General features: G+C 43.8%; 1 protein-coding gene across 1 annotated transcript in view; it reads left to right on the top strand.

Moving 5' to 3' along the window:
- Positions 1 to 2,778: 2,778 nt before the first annotated feature.
- Positions 2,779 to 15,593, top strand: part of LOC137436381 (survival motor neuron protein 1) — a 38,965-nt gene continuing 26,150 nt past the window's right edge. The window contains exons 1-3 of the mRNA XM_068130101.2: positions 2,779 to 2,832; positions 2,928 to 2,994; positions 12,516 to 12,584. Of these exons, the coding sequence (XP_067986202.2) occupies positions 2,950 to 2,994; positions 12,516 to 12,584 (114 nt within the window). The 5' untranslated portion in view covers positions 2,779 to 2,832; positions 2,928 to 2,949. The remainder of the gene's footprint in view (positions 2,833 to 2,927; positions 2,995 to 12,515; positions 12,585 to 15,593) is intronic.

Genomic DNA, 15,593 nt, shown 5'->3' with positions numbered 1-15,593 from the left:
GTAGGCCCGAGGACGTGCCTGAAGAAAGGGAGGGTGCAGTGTAACGATTTGAGAAGTGTAACGGTTTTGAGAAGTGTAACGGGTTTTGAGGAGTGTAACAATTTTGGAGGAAGGGTAACGGATGTGAAGAGTATGGTTTTGGTATGGTAACATCCTGGTAATGTAAATAATGGTCGCAGACCGTCCTCCTAATTAATTTCATAGAACATACACGCAGGTCACGATATATCTTTTAAATAGTGTATTTCCTTATTCCATGTAGGCTAAGTATGTGTTTTCCACTAGATTGACTTTGCATTGTATCAAACAAAATAAGCGTAGGCCCTTCCAATTTCCCCAAAACCTCCCTTCCATTTGCCTTCCGCATTTTGGTCGGTTTTTCTCTTCAACCACCATTGGCCACGAGGTAAGGTTGGAGAAGAAAGGCGTGGCTCCACCTCGTCAGAAGAGGGCAGGAGTGAACCGGCCCTAACAGCCAATCAACACCGCGGTGAGTGACCCGGTAGGCGTGCCCTCGGAGCCGGCGGCTTAATTCCGCCGGAGGTGATAAAAGCGAATGTAAGGAACTGCTTTAGGGAGAGGCCTTGAGAGATACGCTGGGGGATGACCTGGAAGAGGAGCGCAATCCACCGCAAGCCCTACCTACCTACCTGCCTGCAATATCCCCTGTCGTTGGAGAGACGCGCTGAACGGAGGGAGACGGCTCCACCCCAGGAAGAGGAGCAGGTGTGCCGAGCCAGCGCGTGACGGCCGCGGATACGCGACGGAGGTTTTCCCGCCAAAACCGCGAGGGGTTGAAAGCTGCTGCCTCCGACCTTGCCTTCCTCTCAAGCAATCAACCTCGAGCCATTACCTGCCTGCAATATCCACCGTGTGAGTGTGAACGTCCTGTCCTACTCGTTTGTCTTGGGGATTAAGTAAATGAAATAGAATAAGTTAACAATGCACTGTGTGACTGCTCTTTTCCATCTATTGCTGTAAATAATATTGGTCGCTCTAAAATATTGCTTGTGTGTGTATAATAAATCTGTTCTTCCTCCAAACTCTGTCTTTCTTCTCTCTTCTTCTCTTTCGGTCGCTTTAGAGGTTTCCCAATTGAATATCTGTAGCGCGATTAGTCAACGTTCGGTTGGAATCGGGTTCTAATCGGGGAGTAACTGTTCGGACGCGGCTCGGTAAAATAACATCCAAAAACCGTGTCCGTAACAATATATATATATATATATATATATATATATATATATATATATATATATATATATATATATATATATATATATATATATATATATATGTCTGTCATTGAATAAACGTACCAAGGGTAAGTCTTGCTATCGCTTCGTGAACGCAGATATCTCGTTCCAACTGTTATTCAATGCACTTAATAAATGATGAGTAGGAATGGTATTTATCATCTTCACAATTTAGGCAGTAAAAGACTAAAAAATGGTATTTTATGTTGAAGGATCTAAAAAATTGTATTTTATGTTGAAGGAGCAAAAAAATTGTATTTGATGTTGAAGGATGTAAAAAATTGTATTTTATGTTGAAGGATGTAAAAAATTGTATTTTATAATGAAGGATCTAAAAAATTGTATTTTATGTTGAAGGATCTAAAAAATTGTATTTTATGTTGAAGGATCTAAAAAATTGTATTTTATGTTGAAGGATCTAAAAAATTGTATTTTATGTTGAAGGATCTAAAAAATTGTATTTTTTGGTGAAGGATCTAAAAAATTGTATTTTATGTTGAAGGCTGTAAAAAATGGTATTTTATGTTGAAGGATCTAAAAAATTGTATTTTATGTTGAAGGATCTAAAAAATTGTATTTTATGTTGAAGGATGTAAAAAATTGTATTTTATGTTGAAGGATGTAAAAAAAATTGTATTTTATGTTGAAGGATGTAAAAAATTGTATTTTATGTTGAAGGATGTAAAAAATTGTATTTTATGTTGAAGGATGTAAAAAAATTGTATTTTATGTTGAAGGATCTAAAAAATTGTATTTTATGTTGAAGGATGTAAAAAAATTGTATTTTATGTTGAAGGATGAAAAAAATTGTATTTTATGTTGAAGGATGTAAAAAATTGTATTTTATGTTGAAGGATGTAAAAAATTGTATTTTATGTTGAAGGATGTAAAAAATTGTATTTTATGTTGAAGGATGTAAAAAATTGTATTTTATGTTGAAGGATGTAAAAAATTGTATTTTATGTTGAAGGATCTAAAAAATTGTATTTTAAGTTGAAGGATGTAAAAAGTTGTATTTTATGTTGAAGGATGTAAAAAATATCAAAACAATTTTTTGATAAAAAATCTGAGACATTGTTTGGGAATTGCTGACAATTTGCAAAAAAAATAAAAAATTTGATCGCTTCGTTTTTGTAACTGTAAATCTTTTGTGACAGCTTCAGCTCACCTGAGTGATCCTTCCACTACATAGTGTCAATTCACTGGGTGGTGCAATGCACCTGAGTGATAAAATGAGATGAAACCTAAAAAAGTTGCTAAATTTGTAGTGAAAAAGCTGTATTTTCTTTTGTTGTGAAAAATTAACTGAAGAAAACTTGCACATGGCGTATACAGACCATCGGATCAATCCGACTTACAGAGCCATCTTCTGGTGGTGTATAACATCAATAAGTTTAGCAGAGCTGGTTCCTTACTTTTTCTATGTATCGCTTTTTAGTTTAATATGTAAACTGAAAAACATCATGAAAGTAATTGATGTGAAGTAAATATATGAGCAGGAATAGTTTCCCAAAAGAATAGCACAGCACAGTGCACACACATGTTGTGGCCTACACAGGTTTTGGGTTCGGCACGTGACGTGAGGGTTTGCATGGATTCCCAGTAGTGTGATGTGTGTGGAAGTTAATTTTTAGACCTCTTCACCTTTTCACTACTATTCTTATTTACCCACAGGTGGGCAGGGTTTACATTGAGCATGGCGACAACTCGTAGAAACCGTGTGATTTATCAAAAGGGCCAGGTAAGTCAGTATGCAGTCAGTATGCCCATGTCACGTGACATGTTTGCATGTTGTCATAACGAACATCATGTCGTCGTACATTTGTAATTGTGTTGTGGTTTAGAAAGCAGACTATGAACTTCTGTGGTGAAATACTTTAATATGATGAAGTACACGAATCCTGCAACACACACGTGACATTTAACTTTAAAATTAAATATGCTTACACTTACAGGTGCTGTTAACCTGGGTCACTCGATCAACATTGGGTTTAATGTGTCGACTTTAGTAAATCGTCATGAAGATTGCTGTGTGACCTGAGATTAAGTCGTAAATAAAGCCACGAATACGTGAGGACATTGCAAATGAGGGAAACGCACAAACAGTGGGGTAAAGTGAGGGAAACACACAAACAGTGGGGTAGAGTGAGGGAAACACACAAACAGTAGGGTAGAGTGAGGGAAACACACAAACAGTGGGGTGGAGTGAGGGAAACACACAAACAGTGGGGTGGAGTGAGGGAAACGCACAAACAGTAGGGTAGAGTGAGGGAAACACACAAACAGTGGGGTAGAGTGAGGGAAACACACAAACAGTGGGGTAGAGTGAGGGAAACACACAAACAGTAGGGTAGAGTGAGGGAAACACACAAACAGTGGGGTAGAGTGAGGGAAACACACAAACAGTCTAGGGTAGAGTGAGGGAAACACACAAACAGTAGGGTAGAGTGAGGGAAACACAAACAGTGGGGTGGAGTGAGGGAAACACACAAACAGTGGGGTGGAGTGAGGGAAACACACAAACAGTGGGGTGGAGTGAGGGAAACACACAAACAGTGGGGTGGAGTGAGGGAAACACACAAACAGTAGGGTAGAGTGAGGGAAACACACAAACAGTAGGGTAGAGTGAGGGAAACACAAACAGTAGGGTAGAGTGAGGGAAACGCACAAACAGTAGGGTAGAGTGAGGGAAACACACAAACAGTAGGGTAAAGTGAGGGAAACACACAAACAGTGGGGTAGAGTGAGGGAAACACACAAACAGTGGGGTAGAGTGAGGGAAACACACAAACAGTGGGGTAGAGTGAGGGAAACACACAAACAGTGGGGTAGAGTGAGGGAAACACACAAACAGTGGGGTAGAGTGAGGGAAACACACAAACAGTGGGGTAGAGTGAGGGAAACACACAAACTGGGGTGGAGTCAGATCCTTCAGATCCATCTATCCATCAGAGCCGAATGAGGTGTGTGCGTAAAGTGGGTGAGGAGGAGGTACAGCAACGCAGTGCCTTTGAAAATCGAGAGAAGTGTGGGTGTGGGACGTGAGTTTGAGTCAGTGAGAGGATTGCATATCCATCAGAGCCGGATGGGTTGTGTGCGTAAGGTGGGTGAGGAGGAGGTACAGCAACGCAGTGCCTTTGAAAAGGGGACACGTAAGACGGCCGGGAGAAACAGCCAGGTAGCAAGCCACAGTGTTGTATGTCCTGGGGTTGTACTTCAGCAGGGGAAGGATGTGAGGAGGAGAGTGAAATGGCCAAGTATGGGAGAGAATGGATGGATGGAGTGATGTGTGGGGCTCTTCATAGGTTGAAAGGAAGGGTGAAAGATAGATTGAGAAAGATGAATGAGATTGTGTTTGAGTATGCATGTGTCAAATTTGGAGTGAAAGAGTGATTAGAGAGGGGTGAGAAGGAGGCATGTTTGAGCAGGAGGCAGAGGAAGATCCATGAGTTGAGAATGGAGTTGAGGAGTTTGAATGGAAGAGGGCAGTGGAAGGGGAGAGGCATGGGCTTGAGGTGTTGGCGAAGCATGTGAGGATGAGGTTGGTGAAGTTGAAGAGTGGAAAGGATGAAGAGGCAAAGAAAGGAGAGGCAGAGGAAGAGAAAGAGGTTCTTTGAGAAGCCTTTTCAGTTTATGAAGGATCTGTTGGAGCCGTCTCGATTTGGTGGACTGAAGGTACCAAAGGAAGAGTTGGAATGTCACCTGCGTGTCACGTATGCAGACACAAGGAGGAACGAAGTGGTGGAGGACATCGAAGGATTGGTGAGACCGACAGAGCCAGGTGTTCCATTTGATTTGTCAGGGCCAAAGATGTCTGAGATTGAGGCAGTTTTGAGGAAGGCACGGGCGGCATCGGCTCCAGGACCAAGTGGAGTGCCATACAAGGTGTTTAAGAGTTGTGAAGGCATCAGGCAGTATCTGTGGAAGGCTCTGAAGGTGGTATGGAGGCAAGGAGTGGTGCCCAGTCAATGGACTAGGGCGGAAGGAGTTTATATTCCAAAGCAGGAGGAGGCTGTGACCCTGGAGCAGTTTAGACCAATATCATTGCTCGATGTCGATGGGAAGATATTGATGAGTGCCTTTGCGGCATGGCTCTCAGGCTTCATCAGAGGGAATGGTTTTGTGGATGGTTCTGTGCAGAAGGCAGGAATACCAGGATCACCAGGATGCATTGAACACTCGGCAATGGTCTGGCAAGTGTTACAGGAGGCAAAGAGGCAAAGGAAGGATGTGGCGGTGGTATGGCTGGATTTGGAGAATGCATATGGGTCAGTGCCGCATGCCTTGATCAGGTATGCCATGGATTTCTTTTGGGTGCCACGGAGATTTAGGGATTTTTTGATGGCATATTATGATCAGTTTTGGATGCGGTTTGCGACACAGTCCTATGTAACAGAGTGGCAGAAGTTGGAAGTGGCGATCCCGATGGGATGTACCATCTCCCCTATTTTGTTTGTGCTGGTTATGGAGTTGTTGATACGTGTGGTGAGTGGACATGGGAAAGAAATGGAGCTAGCCCCTGGTCAGAGGTTGCCAGCAATGTTTGCTTTCATGGATGACCTGACAGTTGTCCAACAGTCCGCTGATGCAGCAGTAGAGGTACTGGGACGACTGGAAAGGTTGATGCGGTGGGCAAGAATGGGATTTAAAGCAAGAAAGTCGAGGAGTGTAGTAGTGAGACGAGGAGTGGTGGATAACATGCACAGGTTTGAGCTGGGAGGGGAGGTGGTTCCATCATTGGTGGAGGCCCCTGTGAAGAGTTTGGGAAGATGGTATACAGTGGAGTTGAATGATGTGGGAAGAGTGGAGGAGGTCAGAAACAAGCTTTTGAGAGGTTAGAAGAGGATTGATGGATGTGGTTTGCCAGGTAAGTTGAAGGTATGGTGTTTGAAGTTTGGATTGATGCCACGAGTATTGTGGCCATTGATAACAACAACAACATGCATTTTAAGGCCATTTTCCCATTTTAAGGTTAGGAAAATTTCCATTTTCCTAACCCTAACCCCATGACAATCTTCTCCATTTTGCCCTATTTTCTGCATCTCTCCTTGTTAACCCCCTTGCCCGCATTTCTTCTTCCACCATCTTTAGCCAAGTCTTTCTCGGTCTTCCCCATCCTCTACTTCCTTCTACATTCATTTCCATCACTCTTCTCAACCAGTCACTTTCATCCTTCCTCAACACATGACCAAACCATCTCAACCTGTTCCTCTTCACAGCATCAATCACAGGCTCTATTCCCATCATCTTTCGCAATTCATCATTTGTCTTCCTCTCTCGCAACGATACTCCGCACATCCACCGAACCATTCGCATTTCCACCCTTTCCAGCCTTCGTTGCTGCTCTACGTTCATGACCCATGTCTCGCTCCCATAAATCATAACACTTCTCACACATGCAGCATACACCTTTCCCTTCAGCTTCAACGACACTCCCTTCCTCATCAGCACGCCACTCAGTTCCCGAAACTTCTTCCATGCACATCTCACTCCAGCAACCGTTGCCGAGTCTGATCCACCTTCTCCATTCAGCATGTCTCCGAGGTAGCAAAATGTTTTCACACCTTCCAGCTTCACGCCGTCTCCAAGATCCAACTCAACATTTCCTCCATCTGCAGCTCCCTCTGTGCACACCTTACATTTGAATGTAGCTGCCACACTGGTTAATGACCCTCTCAGACCGCTACATTTTTGATGAACCCACTCAGCGCACATTGTACATTGAATGGAGTTCACTCCGACACCCTTCCTGCACACAGCACATGGCCACTTCCCAGTTCTTTCCACCTCACCACATGCTTTACCACTTGCCATCACCTTCGTCTTTCCTATATTCACCTTCAGACCTTTTGTCACCATACATTCCTTCCACTTGTTCATCTTTTCCTTCAGTCCATCCATACTTTCCGCAATCAACACCAGCTCATCTGCATAAAACAACTCCCATGGTATACCCTCCTTTACGTTCTGAGCCAGCACCTCCATCACAGCTACAAATAGTAGTGGACTTAGTACCGACCCCTGATGCACTCCCACCTTCACCTCAAACTCACCACTGTTCCCGTTCTTTGTCCTTACAGCTGTGCGCGCTCTTTTGTACATTGCCATCACTACTCTGATCAACCATTCCTCCACTTCTAACTTCCTCAATGCCCATGTCAATACTTCGCGTGGAACCCTATCGAATGCTTTCTCCAGATCAACAAACCCAAGAAACAACTTCTTCCCCTTCTCCATGTACTTCTCCTGCAACTGCCTCACAATAAAGAGCGCGCCTGTCGTTCCTCTTCCTGGCATAAATCCAAACTGCATTTCGTCGATCTTCACCTTCTTCCTTATCCTCCTCTCCAACACCCTTTTCAATACCTTCATTCCATGCTCCAATAACTTTATCGCTCGGTACGAGCCACACTCCAGAGGGTCACCTTTCCCCTTGTATAGAGGGACGAGGGTACTCAGTTCCCAATCCACTGGAATGCGGCCTTCTTTCACCACCAGATTACAGATATCTGTCATTCTCTTCACACCCCAACTTCCTGCTGCCTTCAACATATCTCCCACAACTCCCGTCGGCCCTCCCGCTTTTCTACTCTTCATTGCTTCTATCGCTTCCTCAACTTCCTTCTCAGTTATCTTCTCTGCCGGTCCTAAAACTGGGTTACTCTCTATGTTGCCATCCCATTCATTCTCTGTATTCAACAGCATTTCCATATATCTTTTCCATCTTCCTTTAATTCCATCTGGGTCGACAACGATTTGTCCCACTTCATCCTTCAAGCAACTCACCCCCATCACATCACACCTCTCTTTCGCTATCTGCTTTGCAATCCTGAATACCGCTCTACCTTCTTCCGAATCCAAGCGTTCTCCGAACATTTTCCGACATGCCTCCTGCGCTTTGCTACCTCTTTCTTTGCAGCCTTCTTGGCTGCCTTATAACTTTCATGCTCTGCTTTTTCTGCTCCCGTACCCTTCGCCTTCTGCCACTCCCTGAACTTCTTCCTCTTCTTGTCAATCCTCTTTCCAACTTCATCATCCCACCACCATGTTTCCGAGTGCCTCGGTGGTCCTTTTGTCCATCCACATACCTCACCAACGGCTCCCAACAGACTATCTTTCATTGACATCCAACCACGTTCAAGCTCAACCACATCATCTTCTACCCTACTCAGCCTCTCTTTTAATGCCTCCCTTACTGTCACCTCTTTCAACCTCCACACCTTCATTCTCGGTTGGTACTTCACCCGCCGAGCTCTCCTCGCACCTTTCCCCCTTATGTCGCAGACAACCAAGTGGTGCTGTGAAACAGCCTCCTCCCCCGGGATCACCTTTGTGTCCCGGAGGTGCCCCCTATCTCGCCTACGCACCATCAGGTAGTCAACGGTTGTCGTCGACCCACCTGACGTGTATGTAACAAGCTTATTATCCCCTTTCTGGAACTGAGTATTACAAATCAACAAATCAGCTCCATCATTAAACTCCAAAATACTTTCACCTTCTCCATTTCTCACACCATATCCGTAACCCCCATTAACTCCCTCAACACCGTCCATACTCCTCACATGTCCATTTAGGTCTCTTCCTACCACAACAACTTCCTCATCTTTCACGTTTTCCATCAGCTTCTCTATCGCACACCAGAACTTGTCCTTCTCTTCATCGCTCCGACCAACTTGCGGAGCATATCCCGAGATGACGTTCACCAAGAGCTTTCCAATCATCATTTTCACCATCATCAACCTATCACTCACTCTAGTCACACTCACCACACTGTCTACAAACTCCTCAGAAAACAGGACACCAACACCATTCACACCCTCCGGGCACCCTTGCCACACAAACTTGTATTTCTGTCCCTGCCTACTCTTCACCATTCTCACACCACTTCCCTTCCATCTCGTCTCTTGCACACAACATATGTCCACTCTTCTTCTGACCAATACTTCCACCACTTCTCCTGATCTCCCTGTCATTGTCACTACATTCCATGTCCCAAACCTCAGAAACCGATCTCCATTTCGGGCTGTACCCTGCCCATATGTAGTTGTAATTGTCATGGTTCTCTTTTTGAGGCAATGTTTTTATGGCCGGATGCCCTTCCTGACGCCAACCCTCTTTGTCGCCTCTTACGACACGCAGGGATACGGTGTACCTATTCTAACCAGGGTACACACCGGGATTGTGGCCATTGATGATGTATGATATTGCGATTGGGCATGTAGAGAGGATGGAGGTTGTGGTGAGCGGGTTTGTGAGAAGGTGGTTGGGAGTGCCACGCTGTTTGACGAACATTGCCTTTGATGGTCAGGGTGGAAAACTCCAGTTTCCCTTGACATCATTAACCGAGGAGTTTAAGGTGGTGAGGGTGCGGGAGTTCATTATGTTGCGAGATTCAAGTGATGCAGTGGTAAAGAATGCTCTCCCAGAGAAGAAAGGAAGTCGGAAGTGGAATGCAAGAGCAGAGGTGGACGAGATGGAGGAGCGGTTGCAACAGGAGGAGGTCATGGGGATGGTACAGCACGGGAAGCATGGCTTGGGGTGGATGAAGCATGAGCGATGGGGAAAGGCATGTGTGAAAGAGAGAGGAGGAAGATGGTTGAGAGGGAGGTGAGAAGAAAGGAAGAGGATGAGAGATATGTGAAAGCAGTCGGTCAGGCACAGCAAGGTGCTTGGACTAGGTGGGAAGGTGTGCGGGTGAGGATGTTGAAGTGGCAAGAGATTTGGAGGATGGAGCCAATATTGTTGAATTTCCTGTTGCGGGCAACGTATGAAGTGCTTACGTCACCAGTAAACTTGAGATTGTGGGGGTTGTCACAGGAGGAGAGATGTTATTTGTGTGGTGGTGTGGGAATGGTGCAGCATGCACTGAGTGCATGTTCAGTAGCATTGGCAGCAGGACAATACAGGTGGCGACATGATCAGGTGCTGGCGGTGCAGATGTTGCAACAAGAGGTGCTGAGGTCGAGAGAGAGAAGAGTGGAGAAGGAGACTGATGGGGGAGAGGTGTGGTTTGTCAAAGAGGGCCAAGTGGTAAGAGGTGGAAAGAGGAGGAAGTGGAAAGCAAGAGGGCTGTCAGATGCTTGTGATTGGCAGGTGGTGGCAGACCTAAAGCCACAATTGGTATTCCCAGAGGAGATCTGTGTGACAAGGTTGCGGCCTGACATTGTCATTTGGTCAGGTGCAACAAGACAGGTCATCTTCACGGAATTGTCTGTACCGTGGGAAGAGAACATGGAGGAGGTGCACGAGAGGAAGAGAGGAAAGTACAGTGAGCTGGAGGCAGAGTGCCGGGAGAAGGGTTTGGCGCGTTTCGTGTCAGCCATTTGAGGTGGGGTGTGGAGGGTATATTGGCAGTTCCTTTTCTGTATTTCTTGCTCGGCTTGGAATGTGTGGGACAGAAAGAAGGAGGATGTGTGACAAGGTGGCCCAGGTTGCCTTGAAAGGCTAATTTTGGATACGAGGACGTGCCCGTACGTGGGTGCCCGTTCCTTGCCAAAAAAAAAAAAAAAAAAAAAATTTGTGTAGGGGTGTGTGTGTGTAAACATCCTCGGGCGTGCCCGTACGTGGGTGCAAAAAAACATGCGTGCAAACAACAACAAAAAAAAACTTTGAAACCACGTGGCAGTAACGACCACAGAACCCCCCCCCCCTCTATTTACATGAATGGTTTGGTCCATTCGCAACGACCACAGAACCCCCCCCTCTATTTACATGCAATGGTTTGGTCCATTCGCAACGCCAAAGCGAACGGCGAACGGCTAAATCGCCATAGCTCGGTAAGTACTTGTCCGATTAATTTCAAACCTTGAAAAGGCACATCCTCGGGTCCCCAGCAATATACCTGGCAAGTTTCAAGTATATCGGACCCGTGGTTGTCGAGAAACAGCGGTCACAGACAAACACACACACAGACACACAGACACACACACACACACACACACACACACACACACACACACACACACACACACACACAGAGATTGCTGGAATTATAGATAGATGGAGGAATTTTATGGAGGTACGTCGAACAGTGTAGGTTGGTTGTGTTTTTTTTTTGTTTTTTTTACTGTTATTATTTCTTATTCTGTGTATGTGAGTGAGTGAGTGGGTGAGGGTGTGTGTTTTTGCATGAATGAATTTTTGCATGAGTGTGTTTTTGTATGTTGAGTGGTGTATGTTGTAAGGGTAGGTGGTTGGTTGGTGTTGTGTGTGTATGAATGATCTGGTGTGTTTTGTTGGTGAGTGGTGAAGGGTATAAAGGTGGGTGTTTGAGTGTTCCACCATGTTTGTTTGGTGCTGTGGATTCTGGATGTGGAGGTGTTGCTGTTGTGTTCTGCGTTCACACTGGCTGGGGGTGGGGGTATGTACGCATCCAGGTGTAGTTGCTGCATGTGGATGTGTATGTGCCCCTGCTGGCCCACCTTAGCTGACCATATCGAGGTTGAAGGGCCGAAATGGGATGATGCTGAGGACCTCGCCTGAGGACCCGGTCAGTGCGGCACACTTGTGTCCAGGTGTGTTTTGAACTTATATAACTTTTTCTCAATTCTAGTTTCTGATTAACTTGGCAGGAGTCACTACCATGATTATTTATAAACTAGTATAAAAGCCCATCAAAAATTATGGGTAGGAACAGTTTATTCGACGGTACAGCTGCGTGAGCGTGCCAAAGTCTGAAGCCTCGGCCTTGTGTCAGGTGTGCTTATATCTTTATTTATTTATCAGACACATATGGCTGTAAATGAACACTCGTTTTACCCTACGCATGTTGCACATCATGTACAGGAAATTTCACCCCCTTACGCCTTGGATTTATTGTTATAAAAAAAAAACGTTTCTGTACACCGCCCTTGAGGCTCGGTTTGCAAGCCACCGTCTACAGTTCCAATTTGAAGAGACATAATTACTCTTTTATGGAAAATGTTTTTCGAGTTTGTTTTGTCCTCAAAAATAGACCGTAGTGAACACACATTTGTGTTAAAAGTTTGGCCTTTAAGAATGGGGACAGACCTGTACAAACACAAAACGCATTGTGTTTTATAAGCTAGATAAATGACTGCCATTGAAAATGCAGATGGAGTTGTCAAATGTAAATGTCAATGTACTTTTTAAAGAAGAAAAATATGCCTCATTTAAAAAACTATTTTAGGAATAGATCTGCTCTGAACTTCAAAAAAACTTTTCTGGTCTCGCACGTACTAATGACATGGTGGGAAATGCAAGAAAGCGGTACATGTTTTTTTTTTTTTTTTTTTAATGCAGAACGACGATGATATATGGGATGACACGGCACTCATCAAAGCTTACGACAAGTCTTTGGCCTCATTCAAGGTTGGATTATCTTCATGCTTTCTGATAAAGTACAGCAAACCCTTGCCGTTCGGTCGGTTACATTTCTTGGAAATCCCGTGAATGGCAAACTTGCAAATCACAAGAACTTAACTGAATTATAAATAGGGGATGAGGGGTAGTGGGTTGCAGAATGACCCCCTACGTTTTGTTCGTGACTCATAAATATTTAATCCTGAAAAAATATATGGTCAATTTACAAAACATTAAAATGTAATTAAAGGTAAATAAAACATAAATTATACTTACTACATTGAAGAATGATATTAATAATGATCCTTTTTCTTCTATGATCTTGATAAATTCGGCTGGAAATTTAATCGCAGCCTCATGATCAGCAAAGGTGACGTGACTTCCCCCATTAAATTAACTTTTGTATACAAAGCGTTTTTTTATGTTGAAGGGCTCCAGTCATGGACGATGTAGTCCTCATCGAAACCAGGCCTTAAATAAAATAACTGAATTGATAGAAAAGTGAAGAAAGAATAGTCCAAGAGTTTTTGAGGAAGGAAAAAAAATCTGGTTTTGAAAAGGGGAAGATCAAAGTATTTGAAAATACATGGGAAGGTAAAGTGGAGTTCCAGAGTTTGCCAGTGGAGGGGAAGAAACAAGCATCATAACGGCCCATCTTTGAGTTGCCAATGGCCACACAATAATCATGTGATGTCGTGGCTTGTTGATTTCATGGTCTCGCTAATTGTGGAGGTACACAAGCCGCAGGTTATTGGGAGCAGAAACAGAAGTAATATCTGTAGAAAAGAGAAAGAGAGCCAACGTTGTGGCGTAATTTGAGTGGGTCGAGTTTTGAGGTCAGATTGGAAGAGTTGATAAGTCAGATTACTTTGGATTCAATTCTGTCCAGGAAGTATGTGGAGCTACAACCTCCCCAGATGTGAGAGCAGTTCTCTATACAAGGCCGGATCAATCCTTTATATCGTTGAAGCAACTGTTGAGAGAAAAATCTTCGATATCTGAACAGGACTCCTAGTTTCTTCAAGGCAAACTTAGCTATTTGTGTAATGTGTGGATTCCAGGATAAATTTGATGTTAGGGTAATACCTAGTGGGTTTATTGCATCACATGGTGTAATTGTGCAGCTTTCAAAGGAGATTGGAGAGTTGAGAGGAGTTTTACTCCTTGTAACACAGAATGTAATGGAATGGACTCCTCGGATATAACACAGAATGGAATGGAATGGACTCGGTAGAACACACAATGTAATGGAATGGACTCGCTAGAACACAGAATGGAATGGAATGGACTCGCTAGAACACACAATGGAATGGAATGGACTCGGTAGAACACAGAATGGAATGGAATGGACTCGATATAACAGACAATGGAATGGAATGGACTTGCTAGAACACACAATGGAATGGAATGGAATGGACTCGCTAGAACACACAATGGAATGGAATGAAATGGACTCGCTAGAACACACAATGGAATGGAATGGACTCGCTAGAACACACAATGGAATGGAATGGACTCGCTAGAACACTCAATGGAATGGAATGGAATGGACTCGCTAGAACACACAATGGAATGGAATGGGCTCGCTAGAACACACAATGGAATGGAATGGACTCGCTAGAACACTCAATGGAATGGAATGGAATGGACTCGCTAGAACACAGAATGGAATGGAATGGACTCGCTAGAACACACAATGGAATGGAATGGGCTCGCTAGAACACACAATGGAATGGAATGGGCTCGCTAGAACACACAATGGAATGGAATGGAATGGACTCGCTAGAACACACAATGGAATGGAATGGGCTCGCTAGAACACACAATGGAATGGAATGGGCTCGCTAGAACACACAATGGAATGGAATGGACTCGCTAGAACACTCAATGGAATGGAATGGAATGGACTCGCTAGAACACAGAATGGAATGGAATGGACTCGCTAGAACACACAATGGAATGGAATGGGCTCGCTAGAACACACAATGGAATGGAATGGACTCGCTAGAACACACAATGGAATGGAATGGACTCGCTAGAACACACAATGGAATGGAATGGAATGGACTCGCTAGAACACAGAATGGAATAGACGCGCTAGAACACAGAATGGAATAGACTCGCTAGAACACAGAATGGAATGGAATGGACTCGCTAGAACACACAATGGAATGGAATGGAATGGACTCGCTAGAACACACAATGGAATGGAATGGAATGGACTCGCTAGAACACAGAATGGAATGGACTTGCTAGAACACAGAATGGAATAGACTCGCTAGAACACACAATGGAATGGAATGGACTCGCTAGAATACACAATGGAATGGAATGGACTCGCTAGAACACAGAATGGAATGGAATGGATTCACCAGAACACACAATGTAATGGAATGGATTCACTAGAACACACAATGTAATGGAATGGACTCGCTAGAACATAGAATGGAATGGAATAGCTATTGCACAGATTTGGAATGGCATGGAACAGCTAGAACATAAAATGGAATGGCTCGGACGAAACAAATGTTTTCTTTCAAGTTGAGATGAGCTAGAAAAGCACAATCAATTCCCGTTAAGAGATTGAACACTCATTTTGCGATGCTTTATTTAACCTGGTGCACCTTCATTTTACCTGGTATACCTTTATGTATGTCTAAAATTCCAATCTTTTCAGTTAATGACATCATTTAGCACCGTTTCTTTGCTTTCACTACGAATACCCCTTGGCTTGTGTTGTGAGCGTGGTTCTTCTTCTTGCCTTTTTAGGCTTATGCTTCTTCTTCTTCTTACTTATTTCTTCTTATGTACATATAGTATTTAAATCAAAAGTTATGATTTAAATTCTTATTTAAATAACAAATAACAAAAAGTTATACAGTGCAGTCACAAAGTTATTTAACTTATTAAACACAGTTAATAAAATCACAATGATGGTTAAAAGTCACTTATTTAAATAACAATTGTTACAAAAAATTGTGGATGATATGGATCACGATTCAAAGTGGATCATGATTC

The sequence above is a fragment of the Myxine glutinosa genome, chromosome 11 (genome assembly GCF_964187855.1).
Source record: "Myxine glutinosa chromosome 11, kmMyxGlut1.1, whole genome shotgun sequence".
In the NCBI taxonomy this organism is placed as follows: domain Eukaryota; kingdom Metazoa; phylum Chordata; class Myxini; order Myxiniformes; family Myxinidae; genus Myxine; species Myxine glutinosa.
The sequence above is the reverse complement of the archived record's forward strand: the minus strand, read 5'-3'. Positions and strand labels throughout refer to the sequence as shown.